General features: G+C 39.1%; 1 protein-coding gene across 3 annotated transcripts; it reads right to left on the reverse strand.

Moving 5' to 3' along the window:
• Positions 1 to 8,578: 8,578 nt before the first annotated feature.
• atf5b (activating transcription factor 5b) lies at positions 8,579 to 13,842 on the reverse strand. 3 transcript variants are annotated; one of them, XM_074678643.1, is made up of 4 exons: positions 13,636 to 13,842; positions 12,735 to 12,956; positions 11,197 to 12,385; positions 8,580 to 10,569 (listed from the first exon to the last, which is right to left on the reverse strand). In XM_074678643.1, exons 2-4 carry the CDS (start codon positions 12,871 to 12,873, stop codon positions 10,383 to 10,385), a joined length of 1,515 nt encoding a protein of 504 aa, XP_074534744.1. In that variant the 5' UTR covers positions 12,874 to 12,956; positions 13,636 to 13,842; the 3' UTR covers positions 8,580 to 10,382. The 3 variants fall into 3 exon arrangements, with proteins under 3 accessions (XP_074534745.1, XP_074534746.1, XP_074534744.1); XM_074678644.1 differs by lacking the exons at positions 12,735 to 12,956; positions 13,636 to 13,842 and adding an exon at positions 12,588 to 12,693 and having other exon boundaries at positions 8,579 to 10,569; XM_074678645.1 differs by lacking the exons at positions 12,735 to 12,956; positions 13,636 to 13,842 and adding an exon at positions 12,654 to 12,689 and having other exon boundaries at positions 8,579 to 10,569.
• Positions 13,843 to 23,882: the final 10,040 nt, after the last annotated feature.

Consider the following 23,882-nt stretch of genomic DNA (forward strand, 5'->3'; position numbering starts at 1 on the left):
TTCCTCTGAACAACTTGCAAACTTGGAAAACACCATGAAACCACCAGTTGAGCTGTTCAGCCTCCCACTCTGGCCATGAATGGCTGTTGTATGAAAACCATGAATTGTTCATTGGAAACCTCTCAGACAGGTACTGACAGGTTCAGTGAATAAAAGTCTAAAGAAAAAATCCACGGAGGAGGACAATGAGACAGCACATGTTTGGATAAAGTAGTGAATAAAGAAAGATAGTGGTTGGTACATAGACTTATGTGAATTTAAGGGAAGTGGGGATAGGCAGGCATGAGGATAAGCAAAGGGAATAGTGAATTTGGTATGTAATTGTTCACTTTGATACACATTTTTGTTGTTTGGTTGATTTAAACACTGAATACTAAGTTAGTCCCTGTCTGTGAACTATATCCCAATCATGAAGCCAGTTTCAGATGAAGCAGTCTGTTACTTCATCTTGTTTAGACTGAGCCAAAAACATAGCACAGGTGATTCAGAGAGCTGCACCTGAGTGAGAAGAGATATGAAGCACACCCAGCCCTCAGATCAAACAAGGATGATACTGAAGCAGCTGATAAAAAAAAATTACCTCCAGCACGTCAGAGATGTGGGTGTGGTTGGAGGTGTGACGCAGCTCAGGACAGATCTTCTCATGCAATGGTACTTTTCCATTCCTGAGAGAAGTGAAGAGGGTTTTTAACATCACATGGATCGATGGTGCTGATGAGCTCTGGATGTGGACTGTTACAAAGAAGAAACCATGTTTGCACCGAAGTCAGTTCAACTGAATGTTTTGACTTCACTTTTAGAGAGCAGTTGTGCCGTTCATCTTTGTATAAGTCCACGCTCAAGTCACATGAAAAAAGGTTTGGGCCTGGCTCACATGGTTTAATATGATTTAATAAACATTTTTAAGTTGTCTGCATGACCCACTCCCCAGATTTGATCCACCCTGATTGCTATTATCACCCTGGTCCTGATTTCCACTCAACAGCAGAGCAGTTTTTTAAACCAGTCTGCATTTTACAGAGAAGGAACATGTTTTCTTACTTTCTCCCCTCAGGCTGGAATACCACCATTACACACAGCAAGTCTAACTGTATAATAGTTAGATTATCATACAGCTGCTTTGATTCAGACAACCCCTGGCCTCATTACTTTAAATAATAAAAGGTTAAACTAAGGCGAAACATCCCAGATCTGTATTACTCCTGTGGTCTTCTGCATCTCCATCCAGTCCGGCCTCCTGAGATCCCTCCATGCCCCCCAGGGTTCAGCTGCTCATAATGAATTTAAAAGCTTCTCTCCAGTTTGTACACACAGCCTCAAACAGAGCTGCAGGCCATTCTGCAACACTAAGCCCCAGCTCTTCATCTGCTCTCCAACATCAGTGGAGTCTCACTGTGGTCCCTCCACCCTCCTCCATCTCTCTTCTTCTTGCATCATACTGTATCTCCCCCACATCGTCCTCCCCCACTGGCTCTGGTGTGAGCCTGTGCTGCCTTCAAATCCACCCTGTTTCTTCAGCCAGCAGAAACACTCACAGAGATCCACACCTCACTGAGAATTTCAATATGAAGCAGCTGCAGCCGGTGATGGTGGATCATTTGTCATGTCCTCATCTTTGACTAGAACATCCAACATAAATGAGCATTAGATGATTGCATTTTTAGAAATTAAGTGTATATTAAATACATTTTCTCACTTGTATTCAAAGCTCTAAATCTCAAAATGAAGGACTGCAATTGCAAATTTGACAATTTAAAGGGGCTGTGGGGTGTTTCTAAGTGATCTTGCAGAAGTCTCCCTTCTAGATGCCTGAGCATAATCCACACTTTAAAGCGCTTATATAACAGGCTACATGTTATTTCGAAATGCAACTTCTTAGCTTATCAATCAGGCTGAGCAGGACCAGATTGATTTACTAAGTTTCTATGAAAACACCACATCAACTGACAAAGTTTAAAAGTAAGAACAGATATCTGTGTTTTTCTCTGCTGAAAAAGATTTCTGTGATTAATTTTGTAGTGATGGTGGACACAGGAGCCTAACTGTCAGACAGAAAAAGGACAGAACAGCAGAAGAAAGCTAAACTGAAGAGGGGTACAGCCCCACCTAAAGGTGAAAACAGGGGCTAAACGGTTTATGATGTTCATTCCAACCCACAGTCAGCAGTTATTCTGCAGTGGTCTGTTCAAACTTGAGAGTCTATCAATAAAATGAAGAGTGAGGTTACGTTAGCTCTGCTTGGTAGATGACTGGCAGGACATAACCAGGATTCACTAACGTTACACATTACTGACATGTCTTAGAGCACCGGGCAGCCAGCTGAGCTAAATATGAACACCTGCTAAACTACTTACAAACTGACAGTGTTGTTGTTATCAAGTTAGCCCACAGATACGTCGGAGCAACAGGCTGCCGATAGTACTACATACAGCCAGGCTACTACAACGTTTGCTTGATGTCACGTTTCAAAACATAGCCCTACATAACTATACTGATAAATACCTTACCTTAGAGCGTTGTATCCAGTAAAAAGTTGTCTTGAACAAATAAAAATTGTTTCCATCCGATCTCCTTTTAATTCCAAAACAAACATGCCTCGCTAAAAGTAATTTATGACAGTTTGCAGAGACTCGAGGCCAGAAAGTGGCGAGGGAGTGCAACTGAAACAGATTCACCTCATAGTATCTTTAACAAGTGAGATGCACCGTGACCATTTTAGGGGAAATTGTAACTTCTAAAAGATCTAATGTACCAGTGCTGGATATTCATACTTAATGTGTGCAGATTTTCATAGGTCTATATATTCTTATGTCCATGAATCTGACTGAAACCTGATCAAAATGCTCCATTTTAAAAATCCCACCAGATCTTCACAAGAACTTCATAATATTCACGATTTAAATGCTGAGGCCATCAGGCGTTTAGATATCCTTACTGGTTCATGGCACATTGAAGAAATGGTTCCAAACACTGCCCATGACTTCACTCCCGACAGGCCTCCAGAAGACTGGCCAATCACAGAGAAGGGGGTATGTGGAGTAGGCAGCCTTAAAAAGACAGCAGCTAATAATTTTTCAGACAGAGGCTGAAATAAGGATGTTTTAAAACACCAGGGTGAGAAAAGATACATACTATTGAGCTGTCAGTCATGAAAAGATACTTGGAGGGCACAAGAGGGACAAAATGAAGCCAGAAAATAATCAGAATACACATTCTTGATCTAAGCGTGGATCCCCCAAGGTGTAACTGGCCTAGACACTTGCAAATAGATGTACCCACTTAATAACTGAAGTGGTTTATTGGCTCGTACTGCCCATCTGTCTCCATCTCTCTTAATGGTTGAGTGTCGCAGAATACTCAGGTTATGTATGTCAGGTTATGTAATTTATCAGCAGAGCATAAATATTTGAAAGGGGTGTGATGGTATGAGAAAAAAAGTGGTTCCTCAAATATGATACACTGTACTGTCCTGTCAATTAAATTAAAATGACCTGGAGATGACAGAACCTCAAATAATCTGATTTCTTAACTGCTCCATTTCCATGAAACCAGGTCAGCCACAGTCTCTGGTTCTGGAGACTTAGGTGTATTTAGGAGCACTCCAGATGAGGTGAGTTAAACAGACCTCAAGTCTTTGAACCACCTGCTGTGTACAAGGTCAACAAAGAGCTGTCAGGCTTTATTTACTGTTTCATTCTCAGACTTTAATTGGTTATGTTGTTCCAAGGTTATTCTTAGATTTACATTCATCTGTGCATGTGTTGCATCACTTGTTAAGTTCAAAGCAGTATATTAATTCTATTGTTCATATTATGTGTGATCTATTTCATGATGTGCAGTTTATACTGTAATGCGTGTTTTTCTTTATGTATTATGGCATAAATGTGAAAACATCTTCTTTTAGAGGTCAAGTTATTATCACAGACTTCATATTTAACTTCTTTGTTGTTCACTTAGCTGAAACTTACAATATTTAATATCACTTTCAAGTTATCAAAGGACTAGAAACTCCAAATTTTGTGGCTTGAGGCTGTCCACTCATCACTGAAGAAATAAGGATGAGAGGCTCAAGGACATAAAGAGCTTGATGGATCAGACATCCAGCAGACTCAAGACAAGACTGAAAAGTTTTGTTCAAAATCAAAATTTCAAGACCGGCTGAAAAATTGCAAAAATTAAAATTTTGCACTGTTGGATCATAAGAAAGTTATAAAAAGAGTTTCAAGATGCAAAAAGAAGGAAAGGAGTAAGAAATTGAATGAAAAATAAGATAAAGTACAGTGAAATTGTCTGTTCATCAACTGGTGGAAAGTTTAAGACTACAGCTCAAAAAACATGAAAAACAGAAATAAAAGTTTTTTTTTTGTTGTTTTGTTTTTTTAAAAAGGCCCGGTAACGAGGAGCTCCACAATTCATGTTGATCACTTCAAAAATTGGTTTGAGCATGCTTGATGCGAGTGTTTCCAGGGGGCTAAGGGAGAAAGTCGCTCTAAGTGGTGAAGTTGGCTTCATGGAGGACATCCACTGTCTGGACCATTTTTGTAAACTTTCCTCTCCATCCATCCCCAAATGCTCTCAATGTGATTTAGATCAGGGGAACATCGAGATGGTCCCAACGAGTGACATAATTCCTGATCAGACCAGACTAGACCAGGGCCCTCAGTCATGAAGGAGACCCCCTCAAACCTCTACGTAGCCAGCCGCGTTTGACACCCCTATACAACCTGAAGCTTTAGTCCTTTGAAGGAAAAAGCCCCCAGATCATGATAGCGCCCACTCCACTGTGCAGCATGAAAACATCTCTAGTGGGTTCTCCTTCTCATGCCAGTGACGTTTGAAGCCATCAGAACCATCAAGGTTCAACTTAACCAGATAACAAAACTTTCTGCCCCCTTTCAGTGTCCCATGTTTGGTGCTCTCTTCAAAGTCCAAATGGGCGAGTTTGTGGAGTTGAAGGAAATGAGGCCTGTGAAGATTTTTTTTTTTTCTTCTTAAAGATCTTCTCTCTCAGACCCTGTCTAAGAGTTACTGGATGGCACCAGTAACCGCTTTGATTTGGGTGAAATAACTTTGGGTGTAACACTTGACTTCTTTATTCCATGAACCTCATGATCTTTTAGGAAATTCAAAAAGATCGTGCAACTGCGTCCAACCTCAGCAGTGTTGTTGCATTGCGAGAGGTCTTGCTTATGCAGCACAACTATCCAGCCACATTAATAGAGAAAAACGTATTGCTTTGTCACGCCCTTTCCTCTGAACTCCATGTCCCATCACTTCCTGCTAACCATTCCTTACTTATTACAGAGAACATGTTCAGTTAATTGTTGTGTAATATGTATTTGTACACAAGATGTGACTTTAAAAATTAAATAACTGATTTTATAACTTGCAAAAAGAAAAAGTCTATTGTGTGAATATTTTACTATATTCATAAAAAGATTATAGGTGAGGCAACAACACTTAAAATAGCTCTTATGGTAAGGGAGCTACAATGATTTTCTGTCTTTATTGTTTTCCAATTTTGCATCTTTCGTCTTTCATTATTATCAGGTTATAATAAATGCGATGTTAGTGTCCAAGATTTTTTTTTTTATATACATGTCAGACATTTGTGAAATAACAAACAGCTTGTAAAGAAGAGTTCAGCAAGTTGCAAATTTTTGAATTACAGATTGACTTCCTGTTATCGTAAACTTCAACTAACGAGGAGATGCTACCTCTCTCCACTATGGCCTATATGTGTCTATCTGTAAATGGCCTCCGCTAACAACCTAAATATATTTGTCTAGTGGCCACTTAACAGCTCACATTAGGGGTTTAGTTCTTGTTTTTCAGTTGCAGAAACATCTAGAAGGGGTGAAATTTTGGACACATTTAGATTCCTTATTTTCATATAGATGGTGATATGGTTTAGGGCTGTGGCTTGAAACAGATGGCATCTGTGATCCTCAAAAGGGTGTCTGCCATCAAATGATAGTCAAGGAGAAGCTGCTAAAACCAAGCACAACCTGACTCACCACATTCACTGTTAAGTATTAACGTAACCTTTTGTCACCATCACTAACCTCTCAGTCCACTCCTGTGGTTCTTAACGATGCATGACACACCTCGCTGGGATGATAATTTCATACATGATGGTATGTGAACGCCCGCAGTCACATGACGACAGTAGGAGCATCAGAGCTCTTCGGACGAAGCTCAGACACATTGAGGGACACACATGGTGTTTGAGTCGGCTCACATGAGTACACAGTTTTATTGTTCCTGTGTTTACTTCCTCACAGCAGAAGTCAAAGTGATGATTATCTTTATTGGTTTATAGATAGTTACAGTCAAAGAGAGAGTCTGAGTTTTATTGCTGATCAAGAATGAGTCTGTTTGACTGTTTATAAATGGCCTGACCTTTTAAAGTAAATAACAGCTAATAGTTGTAGGAAATGAAAGCGAGAGAGATTTTTTACACAGCTGTACTGAAAAGTTTTAACATCTCTTTATGACAAACAAAATCAAATTAGACCATTAGCAAAAAGATTGACTGTTTCTGTGGCATGATTTTGGTGATATTTCTCTACCAAACGTCTTGTGACCCTTCTATGAATTCAAATAAACCATTTCCTCCTTGTCTACTGTTCTGCACTCTTTCTTCCTTTCCATCTCTGTGCTTTTTTCCTCTCCTTTCCTTTTCACAGCAGCAACTTTGTTTAGTGTTCCTCATAGCCCGGTGCTCCCAGACATGTCTGTAACGTGTAAAGTTGGTGAATTCTGGTTATATCCTACCAGTGCTCCCAGTTCAGCTCCACTGTCCACCACTACTACTAAAGGGATCCATAAATCTCTCTTCGTACTTCTAAACTTCGTCAACCAGTGTTGTGTTTTCATCAAGACTGACATGCCATAACATCAATCCTGTCCTGACCCAGAAGCTGAAAAATAACATTTAGATATAATCTTTATTGGTGCTGATAATCTCATTTTAAATCCCGGATTATGACCAGGCATCTTTTTCAAGATCACTTAGAAACTCCACACAAGGCCTTAAAATCCTTAGTTCATGGAGGCCTCATTCAGCTCATCACTCCTTCCAGCTTACTTTTGCCACTTGGCACTTTAAGTTGTATGCCCCCCAAAAAACAAAATTTATATAACAACAGAAGTAAAGAAATAGAAGTATCTTCTACGTTTCACAATTTCTTATTCTAGCAGAATGGATGTTTTTTTTTCCTATATCAACAGGCAGAGGGTAAATGTGTCAAACTGTTTTCTCTGGATTGACTTGACTTTCGTGTGATCAATAATTGGTTCTGATTGGTCAAAATCATGTGAGATTTTGACCAATCAGAACCAATTATTTTGCACAGACCAGTACCACCAATTTATTTCACTACTAATTTGACCAGAAATGCTTTCAATATTTCCAAAAACAGCTTATTATCTATGATTTTGTTATCTAAATGAACCTCTTTTTCTTCTTATTTAAGGCTTAAAAAATTACAGCCGCTTTATGGGGTAATAAGCATTTCTCTCATCTCAGGTTGACGGTCTCCATTAGACGCCCTTTGAAGAGAAAAACAACTTCTGCACAATATCTGGTTGGTTGTGGTGTATTTTTCTGCTGTACTCTCATTTTGCAGCTTACTGTAGAAATGTTTGAAAACAAATAACCCTGCATGGCTTCAGTTCAGTCTGTTTCCAAGCTTAGAGGGACACCTGGTGGTGGAGCAGCGCTGTGTGCTCTGAGTGTTACTGACATACTCCACACACACTTATTAAATAAGATTCACTTCCCTGTTTGGTCACTGTATCTGTTGGAAACATCGTCCCTGTGAATATGCAAAAGCAAATGTCCACAAACAGTAAATAAAAATGACATTTTCATCTATATTGGCTTCATTCATGCTTTTACCTCTCCCTGTCCTTTGGCGTTTGGGTTTTTATGTAAATAACACATTTTAGCTGGTGGGTTTATTGAAGTAAATTTCCAAAATGTCTTATCTTGTACTTCTTTAACAGCATGAAATGTTATTCAAAATATTGTAGTATCAGTGGGACACCTCAAATTTACTTTGTATTTATATACAATCTGTTTAATTTGGATTTTCTTTAAATAACTTTGTCTTTTTTAGTTGCTTATTCTACAACAAAAATCTAATTTAAAAATCAAGCAATGATTTTTTTTTCACTGTCCTTTATTTATTAGGACATAACAGACCCCATTTAGAAATCCAAGTGTCTAAATCTGTTTTTTGTTGTATTTTATTTTTTTAATTTGTCATCTAAGCAAATATCTGAAAGTGAGTGTCTTTTTTTTGCATTTTCTATTGCATTCAAGGTGTAACTCAAATTAAAATCTTCATCTTACATAGTTGGTAGAAACATATTCTGATTTACCAGGCTGTGCTGAGAAAAAATGGATGTTTATTGCGTGTTTGTGTATCACTCTGTGAGATTATGAGTGTATTTTTTACACAAGGAGACCAGGCGTCAGAATGCCTCACACCCAGGGGGTTAATGTCAGATTTAAAAACGTTTGATAAATATAAATGTTTATGGGAGGATTTTATTGAACACGCTCCAAAACCAGGTTATAAATCATATTAAGATCCATTTCTTTTCATTGCATGTCAAAACAAACTGAATCAATACATTTAACAGCATTCTCTGTCAACCAACTACTTTTTTATTCTGATAGTTCACTTGCATCTCTCCTCCTCCTCCTCCTGCAAGTATTGTGTGATATTGCCTCATGCACTTGAAAGGCCTACGACTGCTAGGAGAGATACCAAGAGATTTCACACACACACACACACACACACACACACTCACGCATGCACACACTCAAACACAAGCACACGCACAAGCTGAGAGATGAGATAGTCAACTTATGTTGCGTGTTGTTGACTGCCGGAGCTTGATATCACTGCACTCCAGCCCTGGAGGATCGGACACAGAGCAGGAAGAAGAAGTAAAGAATAACAAGACGTGCCAATTAGTGGTTCTCTTATCGCTCTCACTTTCTGTTTGCCTGATGCTGACTCCATTCAGGCTTTTATTGTGATAGGGAAGAGGTTGTTTTCACACACAGGTGTCAGTCAAAGCCTGCTGTGAATCCTCAAGTTGAACTCTGTCTGCATTGCAGCCAAAAAGAGAGGGCTGGACTGTGAGGCAGTTACAGGGCAGGGCGCAGAATAGAAAGGAGGGGCAGAATCTTCATCCCTCTTTATCTCTTAATCCCTCCCTCTTCTTATTCTGCGTGTGTGCCGCTCGCAGTGCAGCTCATGAAATTTAGCACTTTTAAAACGGCAGCATGCAGTGAAAAACAGTCCAAACGACAGAGATGAATGAAACTACACCAGTGGTTTATTTGGCTGCAATTAACCTGATGTTTGATTTCCTGACATTGACATCCATCATTAAAGGTCCTGAATTTCAGATACATCAAATCGATCAATTGAAAACAAAATTCCCATGAAGTCGTACCGTTACCCAACAACGATTTATTGTTGCGTCAACAGGTGATTGTTTTTTCGCAAAAATACAGCCGAGAGAGAGAAGAGGAAGAAAAGAAGCAATGTTTGTGTTTCTCAGAGCAGAAAACCAAATCCTGAGCATGAGTCTCACCCGCTGATGAGAAGAAGAACTCGGTGGAAATCTTGAAGCCATGCATTAACAGAATATTGCCTTCAAATAACACTCGCACATGCTTTTTCCAAAATCAAACATGCATTGGGTATCTCAGAGGGGGAAAGAAGTGTAAATACATCTTTAGCAATACAAATCTTCTAAATGTGTCTGATAATGAATATTTTGTAGAGCATGTTACACACTTTTTCCAGCAATCCCTTTATTCATTTGATTGTTTTAAAGCAAAATGATAATAAATGAATATATTAAGTAAAAATAAAAATATAAAATAAAATATATATTTAGTTATGGATCTGCTTCGATGCTGCCGATGTGTGTCTGTGTAAGTGTGTGTGTGTGTGTGTGTGTTTGTGTCACAAAAAGCACAAGCAAAAATTCAATCACTACTACTAATTCAAAGAGCATTTTGTAAACGATCAATCGTCACAAGCGCAGTCATCACAAGGCTGTGAGTGCAGTTCGGATCACAGTGGTCACGGACAAGTTCAGCATCTCCTCGGGGAGCCACCTCGCTAAGGCTGGTTAGAGTTTAGTCACCTTCGCTGTTGTCTCGGAGGAAAAGGTGTGTGTTTGTTCGGCAGTCCTCTTGGAACAAATACTTTTTTTTGTTTTTTAGAAAAAGAACTACCAAAATCATGCAACTACCATTTCATTTTCGTGAGACAAAAATTAGTTGGTGCTCTTTGATGTTCTCTCGGTGCTCTCGGTTTTGGAGGTGGGCGTTTTTCTTCCTTCTTTCTTTAGGCACTGCCGTCCTGTTTGAGCCGCTGACTGCGCGCCTTGTAGACTTCGATCAGTAAATCTTTGACGTACTGGATTTCTCGCTCCACCGACTCCGCCTTGTCACGAAGCTCCCGGTTCTGTCCCTCGAGGCCATGCAGCTCCTCCTCCAGAGAGTCCAGCTCCGCCCTCTTACGCAGCCTGTACCTGTGATGATTAAAAAAAAGAGCAGGTTTGGTTTAGTTTGCAGCTTTTTTTTTGCTGCCTTGCATCTTTATTAATAAGTCAAAGCAAGCATGACCTTTGGGCTACATTGGGTGGATTACACACACACAGCTCTGACGTTCCTCCCCTGAGATTACATGATTTCACCTCCTCCATCTCTGGACCATTTAGACTTCCTCCTGTGTCTATTTTCTCTGGTTTTATACTTTTTACCCCATTTCACACAAAGCAGAGCAAAAACACACAGAGAGACAGACGTATGGAGGTTAGGTGGGGCTGAATTTGGCAGACAGTGAGGGACTTTCCACTTCCCTCCTACACTCTGCAGGACATTTAAAGCACTGGGCTGGATGCTTTATGTAACACTCCTGCAGAGGGTGAGTTAGGGAGCTAAGTTTTCAGCTGAATGATGAGCTTAAAATCAAACTGACTTCTTTTTATTTTCTTCAACTTTGCAGAATAAAAAACAAACCCTTCCATTAGAGATTACAATCATTCGCTATGTTCATTTCATGCAGCATTTCTGACACCTTCACCCTTTTTAAGATGCCTTCTAATGAGATGAATAGGTCTGGAATGGGAGGACTGGACATGAAAACTCAGGTTTACCTGTGAGCAGCAGTTTTGTTCTGGTCTCTCTTCTTCTGCTTCCTCTCTCCAGTGCCAGTCTCCAGAGAGGCACCCATCACCAGAGCCGGTTTGACCGAGCAGTGCTCGTCCTTTAATCTCTGGGTGGGGCGGTGGATGGGGCCGCCAAGCAGAGTCCCCTCTGCTTCCCCTCTGGACAGACATTCGTAGCTTTGGTCTGCAAGGCATTCTGGATAGAGGTAGTGGCCATGTTGGGGCTCTACAGCCTGTGCTTGTGTGGGCTGATCGAGGTCTCCTATAAAGCTATGGTAAGGCTCCGTGCCAGCCATTGACTGGTGGAAGTAGCCGTCGTTGGCCACCATTGTCTCTTGGGGAATACCCCCAGAAAGTCCTCCATCTTTGCTGCAGTGCAGGACCTCCAAGCCCGTGCTGTCGTAACTTACATTGACCTTCACATTGTGCATCAACTGTCCCTCCCTCTTGTGGTGGCTGTCGTACGAGCTGCCCAGGCAAAAGCCTCGAGCAATCTCCTCGCTGCAAAACATTCCCTCTGAGAAACAATAACTCTCCTCTTCCTTCAACGATAAAGCACATTCTCTCACCTTCTTGACGCCGCCCAGGCTGCTCTTGCTGACCGTCTTCAGCGTGGAGTAGTGGTTCACAGACAACTCTGTGCTTCCTGAGTAACTTCCCCTGGAGCCCCATGAATCCAGACCCACGTCCTCCCCGACTTTCACCGCCTCGCTGAGGATTCTTCGCCCGTTGTTGTGGTGGTGGTAGCGGTGGTGGTAGTTGTATGGAGCGGGTCGCGCTATTTTGGTTCTGCCGATGGGACCGCCGCAGAAGCTGGCCAGGTCCAGTTCCCCTGTTGCCAAGGTAACAACCACAGGGCTGGTTTCTGATTGGCTGGTCCCATATGAGCCATAGGGTAACTGATAATAAGACTGGGAGCCCATGCCTTGAGCACCCTTGTCACATTTTGAGGATTTCTCCAACTTGTTTGTGGTGGATGTGGACTCGGAGCGGAAGTAGTCCTCCAGCTGAGCCAGCTCCTCCTGCAGTAGAGAGGTCATGACCTCCAGATCCGAGGGCACCTTGACATCTTGTTCTAACGGCGAGGGTGGAAGGGATGAGCTGGGAGAGGACTCGGTCGTCGACACAAATGAAGACAAATCAACTTTTTCCGTCATCCAATCTGAATGACCATCACCTAAGAAAATCAAAAATAATCATCATAAATTCAGTTAGAAATCCCTTTTTTTCATTCAGCTTTTGACAAAAACTACAAATAAAAATTTTAAATTCAGCAAAAAAAAATTAAATCACGCAAGGTAAAGAGAGGATAAATCTAAAAGGAAGAAAAAAGCTGAAAAGCAAGCAAAACATCCGACAAATCCAAGTGAACAACTAACCGATCATCTGAAAATGATTGAACAGCATCGTCTGCATTCGATAAATATCCACTTAGCTGTACTCACTGTACGACATTAGCCCCGTGCTGCACTGCGGCTCCGACCTCGGGATGTGGAAAAATAAAAAAGCGTCTTGGCAAAACTCACCAATTAAGTGCTGCCTCTCCGCTGGCTCCGCCCCCGTCCTTTGCCGTGATTGGCCACGGCTAGCCTGTCGGAGAGGGAGAGCGCCGAGCTCGCCTGTGGAAATGGGAGGAATTTTCCTGCGAAGGATCGATGCCGCCATTGTGTCGTCTGCTTCGATTAAATTGTTCAAAAGCACAAACGGTGCGTTGGCTGGATGAAAGAGTTGAGAAAACACCTGAAGACCTGAAGAATAAAGAATAAAGAATCATTAAAAATGCATTAAAAACAAATCTTAAATATGTGTGTGTGTAAAAGTGTAAATGTTCAAAAATGTCCCAAAATTTTAAAAGTCAGAAAGAGGGCTGACAGATAAATTATTTTTGAATTTTATTGATTGAGAAATAATTTCCTCAATCACCTGTTACCTTCTGCAATCAGACAATTATTGATTTCTGTCACCATAGATTAATCACAACAGCACAACTTACAAAGAGGAATCTATTTCTAAAAATGAACACAGACTACAATAAAGAAAAAGAAATTAAACCATAAATTAAAAAAAAAAGTTAGAACTTTTACACCACTTTAAAAACAAATAAATACTTTAAAATGCATAACATATACATACATTTTAAAAGTTGACCTGAAATGTGTTTCAGTAACATTAATCCGGACTCTAGACGATATTTAAAGACAGAAAAAGCACAGTTGAAGTCTTTTTTCACATGGATGCTATAAATAGAACCACTCAGTGTCTAAAATACGGGTGTTAAAGCTGAAAAACAGATGATTAAATGCGTAAATTTGTAATGAAATGTTACTTTGAAACTTGTCTGGACGTCTAATAAAGTTAAAAATAAATCAGAGAACTTTCCTCTGCCCCTCCACAGAAAACTTGACGGTACCCAGCAGCTGTACTCACCCCATAGTTTCTGAATTCTCTTCTTAAAGTGCGCTGCTGAAGCAAAGCACACGAAGCTTGAGGCTGAAGACGAACACAGTCAGAGATTTAAAAAGCCATATTTTCCCCTTTTAGCAGCCAGGGACTCTTCATGAAGCGCTATTTGACGGCGAACACACTTGCAGACAGAAAGTTTTTAAGTCCGCTACTTCTGCAACTCCTAATGCCCGGACCGAATCACAGCAGATGAGATCCCTCCGCGGTTTACAGAGTTCAACCGGCCGTTACGTCATGAACCTGGGGACTTTCCCATTATCCAGAGAGCTGTGTGTGTGTGTGTGTGTGTGTGTGTGTGTGTGTGTGTGTGTGTGTGTGTGTGTGTGTGTGTGTGTGTGTGTGTGTGTGTGTGTGTGTGTGTGTGTGTGTGTGTAACACTAATACACACTTCTGAACCCTCCCGTTTTCACATTATAACATGCTTAAACCAGATAACTAAACATCTTTTTTTACTAGTTTTTTTTTCCAGCAAGTTTTCTTTTCATTTAATTTTTTTTCTGTTTTGTTTCTACAACTCTTCATTAAATGTATCTTTAACCAGGTAAAACAATGTTTCAAAAAGTCATTTTTATCATAAAAAAACTATTCTATATAATAACCAATGTTATTTTGTTAAAATATATATATATATAAAAGTAACAGATATTTTAAAAACAAACAAAAAAATCGGTTGGGGGCATTCTAATTTTAAGAAGATGCTGCAGACTTTGATAAAATATCACAATAATGATTAAAACAAACGAAAACACGTTTTGACAGAAAAAAAGCCCTATCAATAATATAGTACCTTTTAAAAATAGTTTGAATGCAACCGAATCATAGAATAAACTTCTAAAATGAAAACAAGCGTGTCGGATTGGGTCTAGCCGGCTCTAGTTCCCGGAGCCTCGCAGCGGAAGGACACGCTGTTGCAGTTCGAAGGTGTAAGTTTAGTTGCAGCCCTGTTGCATCAGATCCGCAGGGGATTCGCTGAGCGCCGTAACAATGTGGCCCCACCATTGGTTTATCTGGGGGAACTTTTTTATTTCTATTGGCCTGCTATCATTCTTACTCTGATTGCTAATCATTGCACATGATCACCGACCTGGGACCGCTTTACTGTATGTTTTAAGCATGGATGTGAGCTGGAAATAAAGTCATGAATGAGCTGCAGCTGAAGCCATGATGAGACAAACAACCACTTAAAGTCAATAACAGTTAGATACACCTTCAATTCATTTATTGACCCTTTTCAAATTACATTTCTACAAGTTTGAGCTCTAAAATAATCAGAGGTTCTCTTTAGGATAACCATCAAAGCTTTACTTGTGGAAGTGACTTGGAATGAGACAAAAGTTTGGACATTATTAAATTATACAAGCACAAAACATCAACTAAATTATCTAAAGATAAGGTCTTACAGATATTTTAAGTATTTTTCTTTTCTTTTCTCTCTCTCTTTTTTTTTTTTTACACATAAGTTACATTTCTTCAACTGATACATGTTGAGTTAAGAGGTGCAGACAGGTAAATGACAACAGCATCCTTAATCCATCCTTAATTATCCTTAAAAGGATAACTTATTGTGCAACAGATGTATATTTGCAGTGCTGAATTCCCTTTTTATGTTTAACACATATAGAAATCCTCTTCACAATTGAAAAACTTTAAACTTTTACCGTACACCAGGAGTTTAAGGAACATTATTTGTCACTTATTAAATGTTTGATCCTTTAGTTGAAGTGTAGACATAGGAACACGTGCAAACACAGATGAATTTCCCACACATGGAGGAGTCACACACACACACACACACACACACACACACACACACACACACACACACACACACACACACACACACACACACACACACACACACACACACACACACACACATTCATTAAACAACCAATACTCTCTGACTTGGTCAGTTTATGAACCAGTAAGAGTCTGTGTATTTCATCGGCACCTTAACTTTGTAACACCCACAACCTTTAGCATTAGTTAGTTTTGAACTTAGTTTGTTGGAAACAAGATCAGTGATGACTTAAACCCAGATATCAGATTCAAATCCAAGTAACTAAGAGTTACAGAGCAGCTAAGATTGAAGAGAACTAGAATTTGGTGCATTGTAAACACTTTTTTCAAAGAAAACTTAGAGCTAAGTGATCACATTCAGATCCTAAACTTGTTCAGTCCTGTAGAAATTATTCAACTATTTCTCTTTCTTTATCTTTAAAAAGGTGTGTAGATAAAATCTGGAGATGTAATAGATTACAGTAACATTAAACAAAATTTAATGATGAAAGTGATGTAAAAGTTTAAAATAAGTTTTTCTCCTTAACAAACTGTGAAACAGCAGGACGGTAGACAAGAGTCTGACTGTTAACACTGTTCTCAGTTGTGTAACTAAGGCTGGTTTATCTTTTTATTTGTTAAAACTTGATTCTGTATCAAATTAGTCTAGAGCTAAATAAGGAAAAAAAAATAAAAAAGAAAGAATATCATCTTCATAGAACTAATGTTCTTACTGATGTAAGGTGCAGTGATGCAGCAACTGTTGATGATTTTTTTTTCTTGCTGCAAGAAGACAAAATAAAGAAAGTTTTTCTTTCCCGTTCTTACCTCTATTTGGACAAGCAGACACAATGCTCATCTTGTTTTTTTGGGATTGGGATTTTGCTTGAAGCAGTGTCTGTCCACTAACCAAGAGTCCAAAGCATAAAACCTGCCGAAGTATTACAGGAAGAACATAAACTGTGCACTTGTCACGTGAGAGCATTCTTCTACTCTCTAAAATCCTAAAGCTGCAGTTTGGTCTTAATTTTAAATAAGCCTTAAAGTTTCTTATTCATGATTGTCAGTGTTCTGCTCTTTTTCTTTATTCCTTTATTTTTTGTTATGTTTGGAACAGAGCTTTGTGATTTAAAAAGATAAAGTTCTGATGACAAACTTTCATCCACATCAGGGATTTGCCCTGACCTTCACAGAAACTCCTCTCTGACCCTGTTTGACCTCATGTGGTCTCACATGAATCTCACTGTCTTCTCTTTCTCTCCCTCTTCCATCAAACCTAAACTTTTATAAAGCATTCAAATGTGTGTTGCAGTGTGTTTCTTTTGTGTTGTGTTTTTTGTGTCATTGTTAATGTGTGGCTGCATCATCTCTGGATTTGCAGCTCTGTTGACCTTGGCGATGCACCTAGCGCAGCTTGTAGAGGGGTTGCTGCTCAAACCCAAAGCTTCATGATTTTGAATGTGTCATTAGACACTAATTGCACATTACTTCACTCTTTTCTACTGAGCTGCCTGTGGTGTCAGTAGAAATGTGCTGTAGAAAAGGTCCATCATACTGTCAGCAAGAAACAGGAAGCAGCTCAGCTCGCCTCCAGTGTGCAAACAGTAGAATAATAATAAAAAAAATATGTATATTCTATTCTGCAAATTCATAAAAAACAATTCATTGTTTTATATCGTAATTAGATAATGTTAAAATGTCTATATTGAATTCAATGCATCAGCTAACAAGCATTTCCTGAGAGTTCATGTTACATTCTTGTTATGCAATCTACATTATTCCTATGGAAATACAAACACGCTCTGTTTTGGTGACCCAATTAACTTAATTATTGAACGAGATGTCATCTTCTGATGCGTTTTGAGTATTTTTACAATAGAAACTCCTCTGAAATCGTAATTGCTGCACCAAAAATTGGCAAAAAAAGAGGAAGAAGAGGGGAAAAGAAAGTAGATTGAAAATTTACTGGATGACAACACAAGTGTTAGCAGAAAATAAGGATGAGGAATGATATGCACGATGAAGATAGTTTATACAGTAGAGATGAGGAAGGACATTCAGATGAAAGTGTAGCCCCAGACAAGAAAAGATGTCGAGGCTCGATCAACTCAAGACAGAAGTTAGAAAGAAGTCAGTAAAAGGAGATGTTAAGAGGAAAGAAATCAGATGGGAGAAAAAAATAGAATTTAAATTAATTGCTCGTGTTGCTGAGGGTACAGAGGACAGGTGTGAGTGGACACCATGCAGTTTTTTTGTGATGAAATGCTTCAGGAAACTGCAGAACAAACAAACCTGTACAGGGTAAAAAAAAAAGAGGGAAAGTAAGTAAACAAAAGTGTCAAAGTGTCGAAGAGACAGAGCAGGTTGGAGATAGGTGCATGCATGTGGGGTCAGTGCAGATGTTCACCATGAGAGCCGACTGGAGGATATAGACAAAGCTCTGTGTGAGCAGTATGTTTGTTGACGTGACAGGTGATGGCACTGACTATTTCCTACATGGAGAAACCCAACAGAGATGATAGAGCTGCACCAGCAATCACTAACCACACATCTACTGTGAGAAAAACAGGGAGCATCTTTGCCTCAGAAATGAATGAATGAATTTCCCCTCGGGGATATATAAAGTATTTTCTATTCTATTCTATTCTATTCTATTCTATTCTATTCTATTCTATTCTATTCTATTCTATTCTTTGTCTGGACAAGGACATGAACTGGTTAGTCACACCAAAGTAAAAGAGAGGCTGTAAAAAACATTTTGGAAAAAAAAAAAGATAAAATACTTACTGACATGTTCTATACTTTAAAATTTCATGTGCAACAGTAGTTTTTGTTCTCTAAATCAACACTGTTGCGAGAAAAATGTGGCCAAAACTACACAGTGTATTAAATGAGATACAAAAATATATCCTAAATAAAATAAAACAGAATCATTTTGGGTTTTTTATTAAAAGGGTTGATAAACATCTCAGTTCTACAAAATTAGAAGTTTTCCGTCTTTTTTTCGAGGGTCAGGCTTCGCAGGGTTGAGAGTTGGCTCATAACTGAGGAGCAGACACTGGCGTTCACACTTACCTTGGTCGATTATCTGTGTGTACATATTATTTTCTTCTATTGTGACACCTTAGTTAACTGAATCTGACCAAACATGATGACATTAACTGGATACATTTAGAGCAAAGGCCTCTGGTTCATGTTTTGACTTCAAATGATATAATTCAGAACACACACTGTCCGCAAGCAGAGCAGTGATCATCAGTCTGTCATCAGACTCAACAAGACATAAAATCATGTAAATAAAACATAAACACTTCAGCTTACAGCTTCTTTTTCTTGTCGTAACACTGACAGTATTTTTTTTCTTGTCAGACATTTCATTTTATGTCACATTCAGTCGTCTCCTGAGTGTTCTTCCTTCTCTCCAGAGCTTCATGAATCAAATCTGCATCTCCATCATCATCATCCTTAAAGAAACCTGCATTTTACAAGTCGTTTACTGAAGCATACACTCCTTATGTCACCACACACTGCGCCTGTGTGAGTGTGTGTGTTATTGCTGCTTACAGCTCAATCACACTCACACGCATGCACGGTCTATGCGGTTGTACGTTTTTCTCTGCTGCCGTTATAAATCTCATCTCCGTCACTAGAGCATCATAAACATTTAACAAGCTTCTCAAAACATGAGCGCCATTTAATTATGAGGTTTAATGAGCAGTTTGAACACAATAAATCTACGAGCAGGACACACAGCAGATAAATGTAAAGAAGAGCTGTTTATTTACACTGATGAGAAACATGTTTCAAAGTGCTCAAAATACACAGCTGCAGAAAAAAAATAGGCTTTGAGCTCAAACAGACAGATCATTGTGAAACTCTCTGATGACTTCGATGTAAACTAGAAATAGATCATCCTGTAAAATCATCCCATTACCGTGGTTTATTCTGAAACATTAGCATGAAGCTTTGGTGATGGTACAGACTGTCCACACTTTTATCTTTTTCTTTCTAATGTAAATAAAGAGAGATGCTGTTATTTCATCTTCATTTAGTTAACATTTGAAATTGAATAGCCGAGGGCCTGTCCATGGCAGAGGAGAGTCTATGAGGTGTAGAAAGAGTGAAACTATTGTAAGGGTGTGAGTGTGTGAGCTGTCTTCGGGTTTAAAAATGAGCCCTGGATGATTTAACACCACTCTGCATGCTACTGTTCTCAAATCGGTCTGATCTGTCCGTTTAAAATCAAGTTTCCTCTCTTGATTTTTTCTTGTCGTGTCTCTCTGTGTATTCATCGTCACTCATTCCAGGTCTCCCCAGTAAGAGTTTTCTAGAATCCTCTCTGAGACCAGGATCATGGATCAGATCAGATCAGCTCTGAGGTCTCCAGCTCCCTCCCTCCCTGATTTAAAAAATCACTGCTGGTTCACAAAGGACTGAATGGTTTATGGACAAAATAAAAGATACTGTGTTAAGTTTCAATGATCCTCAGTTGGATTATGATCGTCATGGCCCAAGTGATCAAGGACAGGTGTACTCTCTGTCCTCAGAGTGAGAAACAAACATGGAGAAGCAGCGTGATGCTCCATTTATCTGAACAGACTCCAGGACATGTTAGGGCCTCTGAATCTCTCACTGGTTTAAAACTAAAGACTCCTCTGTGTACAGCTGACTTTTGTTACTATAAATCATTCAAACAACTATCTTAAATACCTTTATTTAAATCATCCATGTTTGATTTACCTGCATAAACTCAGGCCTGTGTTGTGATATGATGGTTGTGTGGATTTGACCAAATTGATTTTTCAATCCAGTCAGATCCAGATCACCAAGTCTGCTCTGTAAGTTTTATCTTCATATTTCCAAACTCTTTTATTGTAACTGAACCATTCCTTTTTATCTGTTTTATTTCACCCTCTCCTTTTCAGTGATTTTTAAACTTCCTTTATTCACATGTTTCTTCAGTTTTTTGTGATGTTTTGAGCTTGTGTGAAACACTTTGAATGACCATGTGACCAATTTTAACCAGAGAGTTAAATTGAATAACTTGATGATTAAATTGAAAATAAATTTATTTATTTTTAATATTGAAATTATTATTTAAAGTTATTTTAGAAAATTTATTCCCGATGATATTTTGAATAAAAACTCAAAACAAAAAAATGTCAGATTACCAAAATGAAAACAGTGCAGCATCCTTTCTCTTATCTCTGTTGCTGTTATTTTTCTTTGTAAAGGTGTGAATATTTTTACTGTTTTGTGTATAAAATGTCATGTATGCATTTATAGTCCATATGTAGGGTTACAGGAGTTCTGCGTGGATGATTTAAAAAGGTGTAACACACTTTAGACCACTCACAGCTCTTCTACACAACATTCACACTGCGGTCTGATAGCAGAGGATGCTAACCAACATTTCACACTGACTGACACTGAATCTGTGTGTGGAGGCAGTTAGTGGTACAGTTTTTATTTATTTTTTTCCGGCTCAAGGACACTTCAGCATGTCACTGAGGGGAAAGGGATTGTAGTAACAACCCTTTGATCAAGAGATGATGGACTCCATCACTGAGCCACAGAAAAGCTTCAGCTCTCTCTCTTTTCAAAGGTGTTTTAATTGGTTATTATTTATATGAAACTCTCTGTGTCAGGAACTCCAGGAAAACAGGAAATAAAAGGGAATGGAGGACCCAAATGCAGCTAAACCAGGGGTGGCCAACCTGCGGCTCATGGGCTGCATGTGGCTCTTTGCCTTCCGGTGTGTGGCTCTTCGATCCATTCATAAAAAATATATATAAATATATTGTTATGGGTAGTGGTGTGACAATCAATCTAAAATATTGATATATTAATGCCTACGTTGGGATCAGTATTGGTCAATACTTGGGTAAAGAGATTGATACTTAAGTTTCAGTTTCTCTTCTCTACATGTGCTCCTCTCAGTCGCTCATAGATAGATAGTTGGAACTTTGTCTCTTCTGCAGTAAGCACAGAAATTTGTCTTTGACACGGCTCCAAGTGCAAATTTAAACACACTTACAAACACAGTAAATCTGGCTTTGAAATATGGAAATGTATTGATTTTCATTTTACGTCATTTTGTTTATGTGTGAGAGGAAGTGGTTTGTAAGACTCCATGTGCGATGTGGCTCTGTGTAGTACCGCTGTAATTTTTGTGGCTCTTGGTCTCTGACTGATTGGCCACTCCTGAGCTAAACAAAAAAGGGTTTTATTTAAAATTGAACTGAAACATTAAAAAAAGGAAACTCAAAACCAAAAAACTCTAACAAAAGAAACAAAACCAAAAACAATAGAGAAACTCACAAGAAAGAGCTGAAGCACAGAACATGACGACCAACAGGTTAACACGCAGGGTTAAAATGAACTGACAAAGGAACCTAAGAAACACAGGGACTGTATCGAGACATGGACAATCCACTCAGGTGTGAAACCAGACACATGTGAAACACATGAGGGGCAGTCACACAGGTGGGAAACACAAGGAAAACTAAACCAAACACTGGGAAACTAAAGACAAAGACAAGAGAAATCCAAAGCAAAAAAAAAAAAAAAAAAAAAAAACACAAAGAAACATTAAAAGAATCACATACAACAAGAACTAAACAAAAACTACAAGGAGCACAAACTATAGAGTAAGAGAAAACACCAAACAAGAATCACAACTAAAACTCAGGAAACATGAGAATCACAAAGAATAACCAAGGACCTCTGGAAAATACAGGAACACTAGCGAGAAAGAAAATCAAAAACTAAGAAATACACAAACCTAAAACCAAATCATGACACCAAGGGAAAATCTGAAGACAGACATAAAAAAAAAATCTGCTCTTTATCTAGCTTTTACTTAAACCTACCTTCACTTATATCCACAGCATTTTCTTGTCTTTTCATTAGTTAATCTGAGTTTGATTTCTGTCTTTTAGTGCATTTTTTAATCTACTTCTGTGTGAGCAATGAAAATCCAGAGCCAAACTCTTAGTAAACAGAAATTAAATCTGGTTCAGGCTCTGAACAGATTGTCTGTTTATTCAGTCGCTCTAATTTATGGTGATATAATCTACAGACATGCTGCTGCTCTCTCTATCAAAGCCCTGAATCACACACTCACCCCACCACACACACACACACACACACACACACACACACACACACACACACACACACACACACACACACTCCTCATTCTCACTCTGCTTGTTTTGTATTCTGTGGTTTGTTTTCTCCAGCAAATTGATGTGAAATAAAATCCTGAAATTCCTCTGAACTCAGCGCTGACTGACCTCAGGACAGAAACCCGTCATTAGTTCTCATAATTCAAAATACTTAAGGTTCATCCTGACCTTGAGCCACCTTGGGCTTTTGTCCTCCAAACCTTTAAAATTCTTCACAGCAGATGCTCATTTCTTGAGATGATTATTCAAACCAAGTCATCCTGCAGAGATATTTTCTGTTTTGATCAGTAAGTTCATTACATTCTGCATTTTCCTGTCAGCATCAATCACTCCAGATGCAGCCTGAATGTTTTTAAAGATTCAAATAAATGCTTGCATGAATAAATCTCGCATCTATCTCCTCAGGCTGTCACTCTGCCCATGTGTCCTGCTCCTCCTGACCTCCCTGCAGCAAGTATTTAATGACAGGGAGTGTGACACTGACAGGTGGGACGTGTGGAGGTCGACAGGCTGCCTGACACCCAGCATGTCCTGCTGCCCTCATTAGTAAAACCAGGGCGGCTCTGCACGGCTCCCCGGCAGGAGCTGCTCTGCCTATCCTCGGCCCCCCTGACAAACCAAAAAGCTGATTGAAGCAGCCAGGTCTTCCTGTTGCTATAGTAATAGGCAACAGCGGCTCACCCTTCTTTTAAAAACATGTTTTTGGCATCCCTGTAGCCGTGGGTTTTACGGCCTCCCCCTCTGAGCTGCTCTACGCCCCCATTGTTTACAGTGTTCGTCTCGCTATTTTTGCAGACGATGCAGTTTTTTATTATGCATGATGCACCTCTTTAGTCGCGCATGAATTTGTAATCATTCCAGGTCGCGGGGATCAGGAAAAGTTGTGGTGATAGTGCAATGCCCTTGCAAGAATTTAACATTACATCTATTATTGGACCCAGGAAAGTTTATATTTTCATAAATTGAAGTAAATTTTCTGTATTTGTTTTACATTTCACATATTTGAGGATAAGGGGTGAGAGACTGTTTCATACCAGTGCTAAGAAAAAAAAACATTGATTAAGATGCAAAGCAACAGCAAATATAAAGAAAGATCAACTCTGATTTAAATTTTCTTTTCTTTAAATTGCATAAAGATTTAAAAAAAAATTAGTTTATTCTGCCGAAAAAAAGGAGGAAAAGGTGGTAGATTGAAAGCATTAACACTTTTTTTCTCTGAAACATCTGATTCAAGAGAAATCA

Source organism: Halichoeres trimaculatus, unplaced genomic scaffold, assembly GCF_033239565.1.
Source record: "Halichoeres trimaculatus isolate MK-OKI-2021-1 unplaced genomic scaffold, fHalTri1.1 fHalTri1_scaffold_9, whole genome shotgun sequence".
In the NCBI taxonomy this organism is placed as follows: Eukaryota; Metazoa; Chordata; class Actinopteri; order Labriformes; family Labridae; genus Halichoeres; species Halichoeres trimaculatus.

Excerpts from the sequence above, each read along its gene's own strand:
- atf5b (XM_074678643.1), bottom strand. The coding sequence starts at position 12,873 with ATGGCGGCATCGATCCTTCGCAGGAAAATTCCTCCCATTTCCACAGGC. Across the intron at positions 12,386-12,734 it reads GGAGAGGCAGCACTTAATTG|GTGATGGTCATTCAGATTGG; the intron begins GTGAGTTTTGCC and ends TGATTTTCTTAG. Across the intron at positions 10,570-11,196 it reads AACAAAACTGCTGCTCACAG|GTACAGGCTGCGTAAGAGGG; the intron begins GTAAACCTGAGT and ends TAATCATCACAG.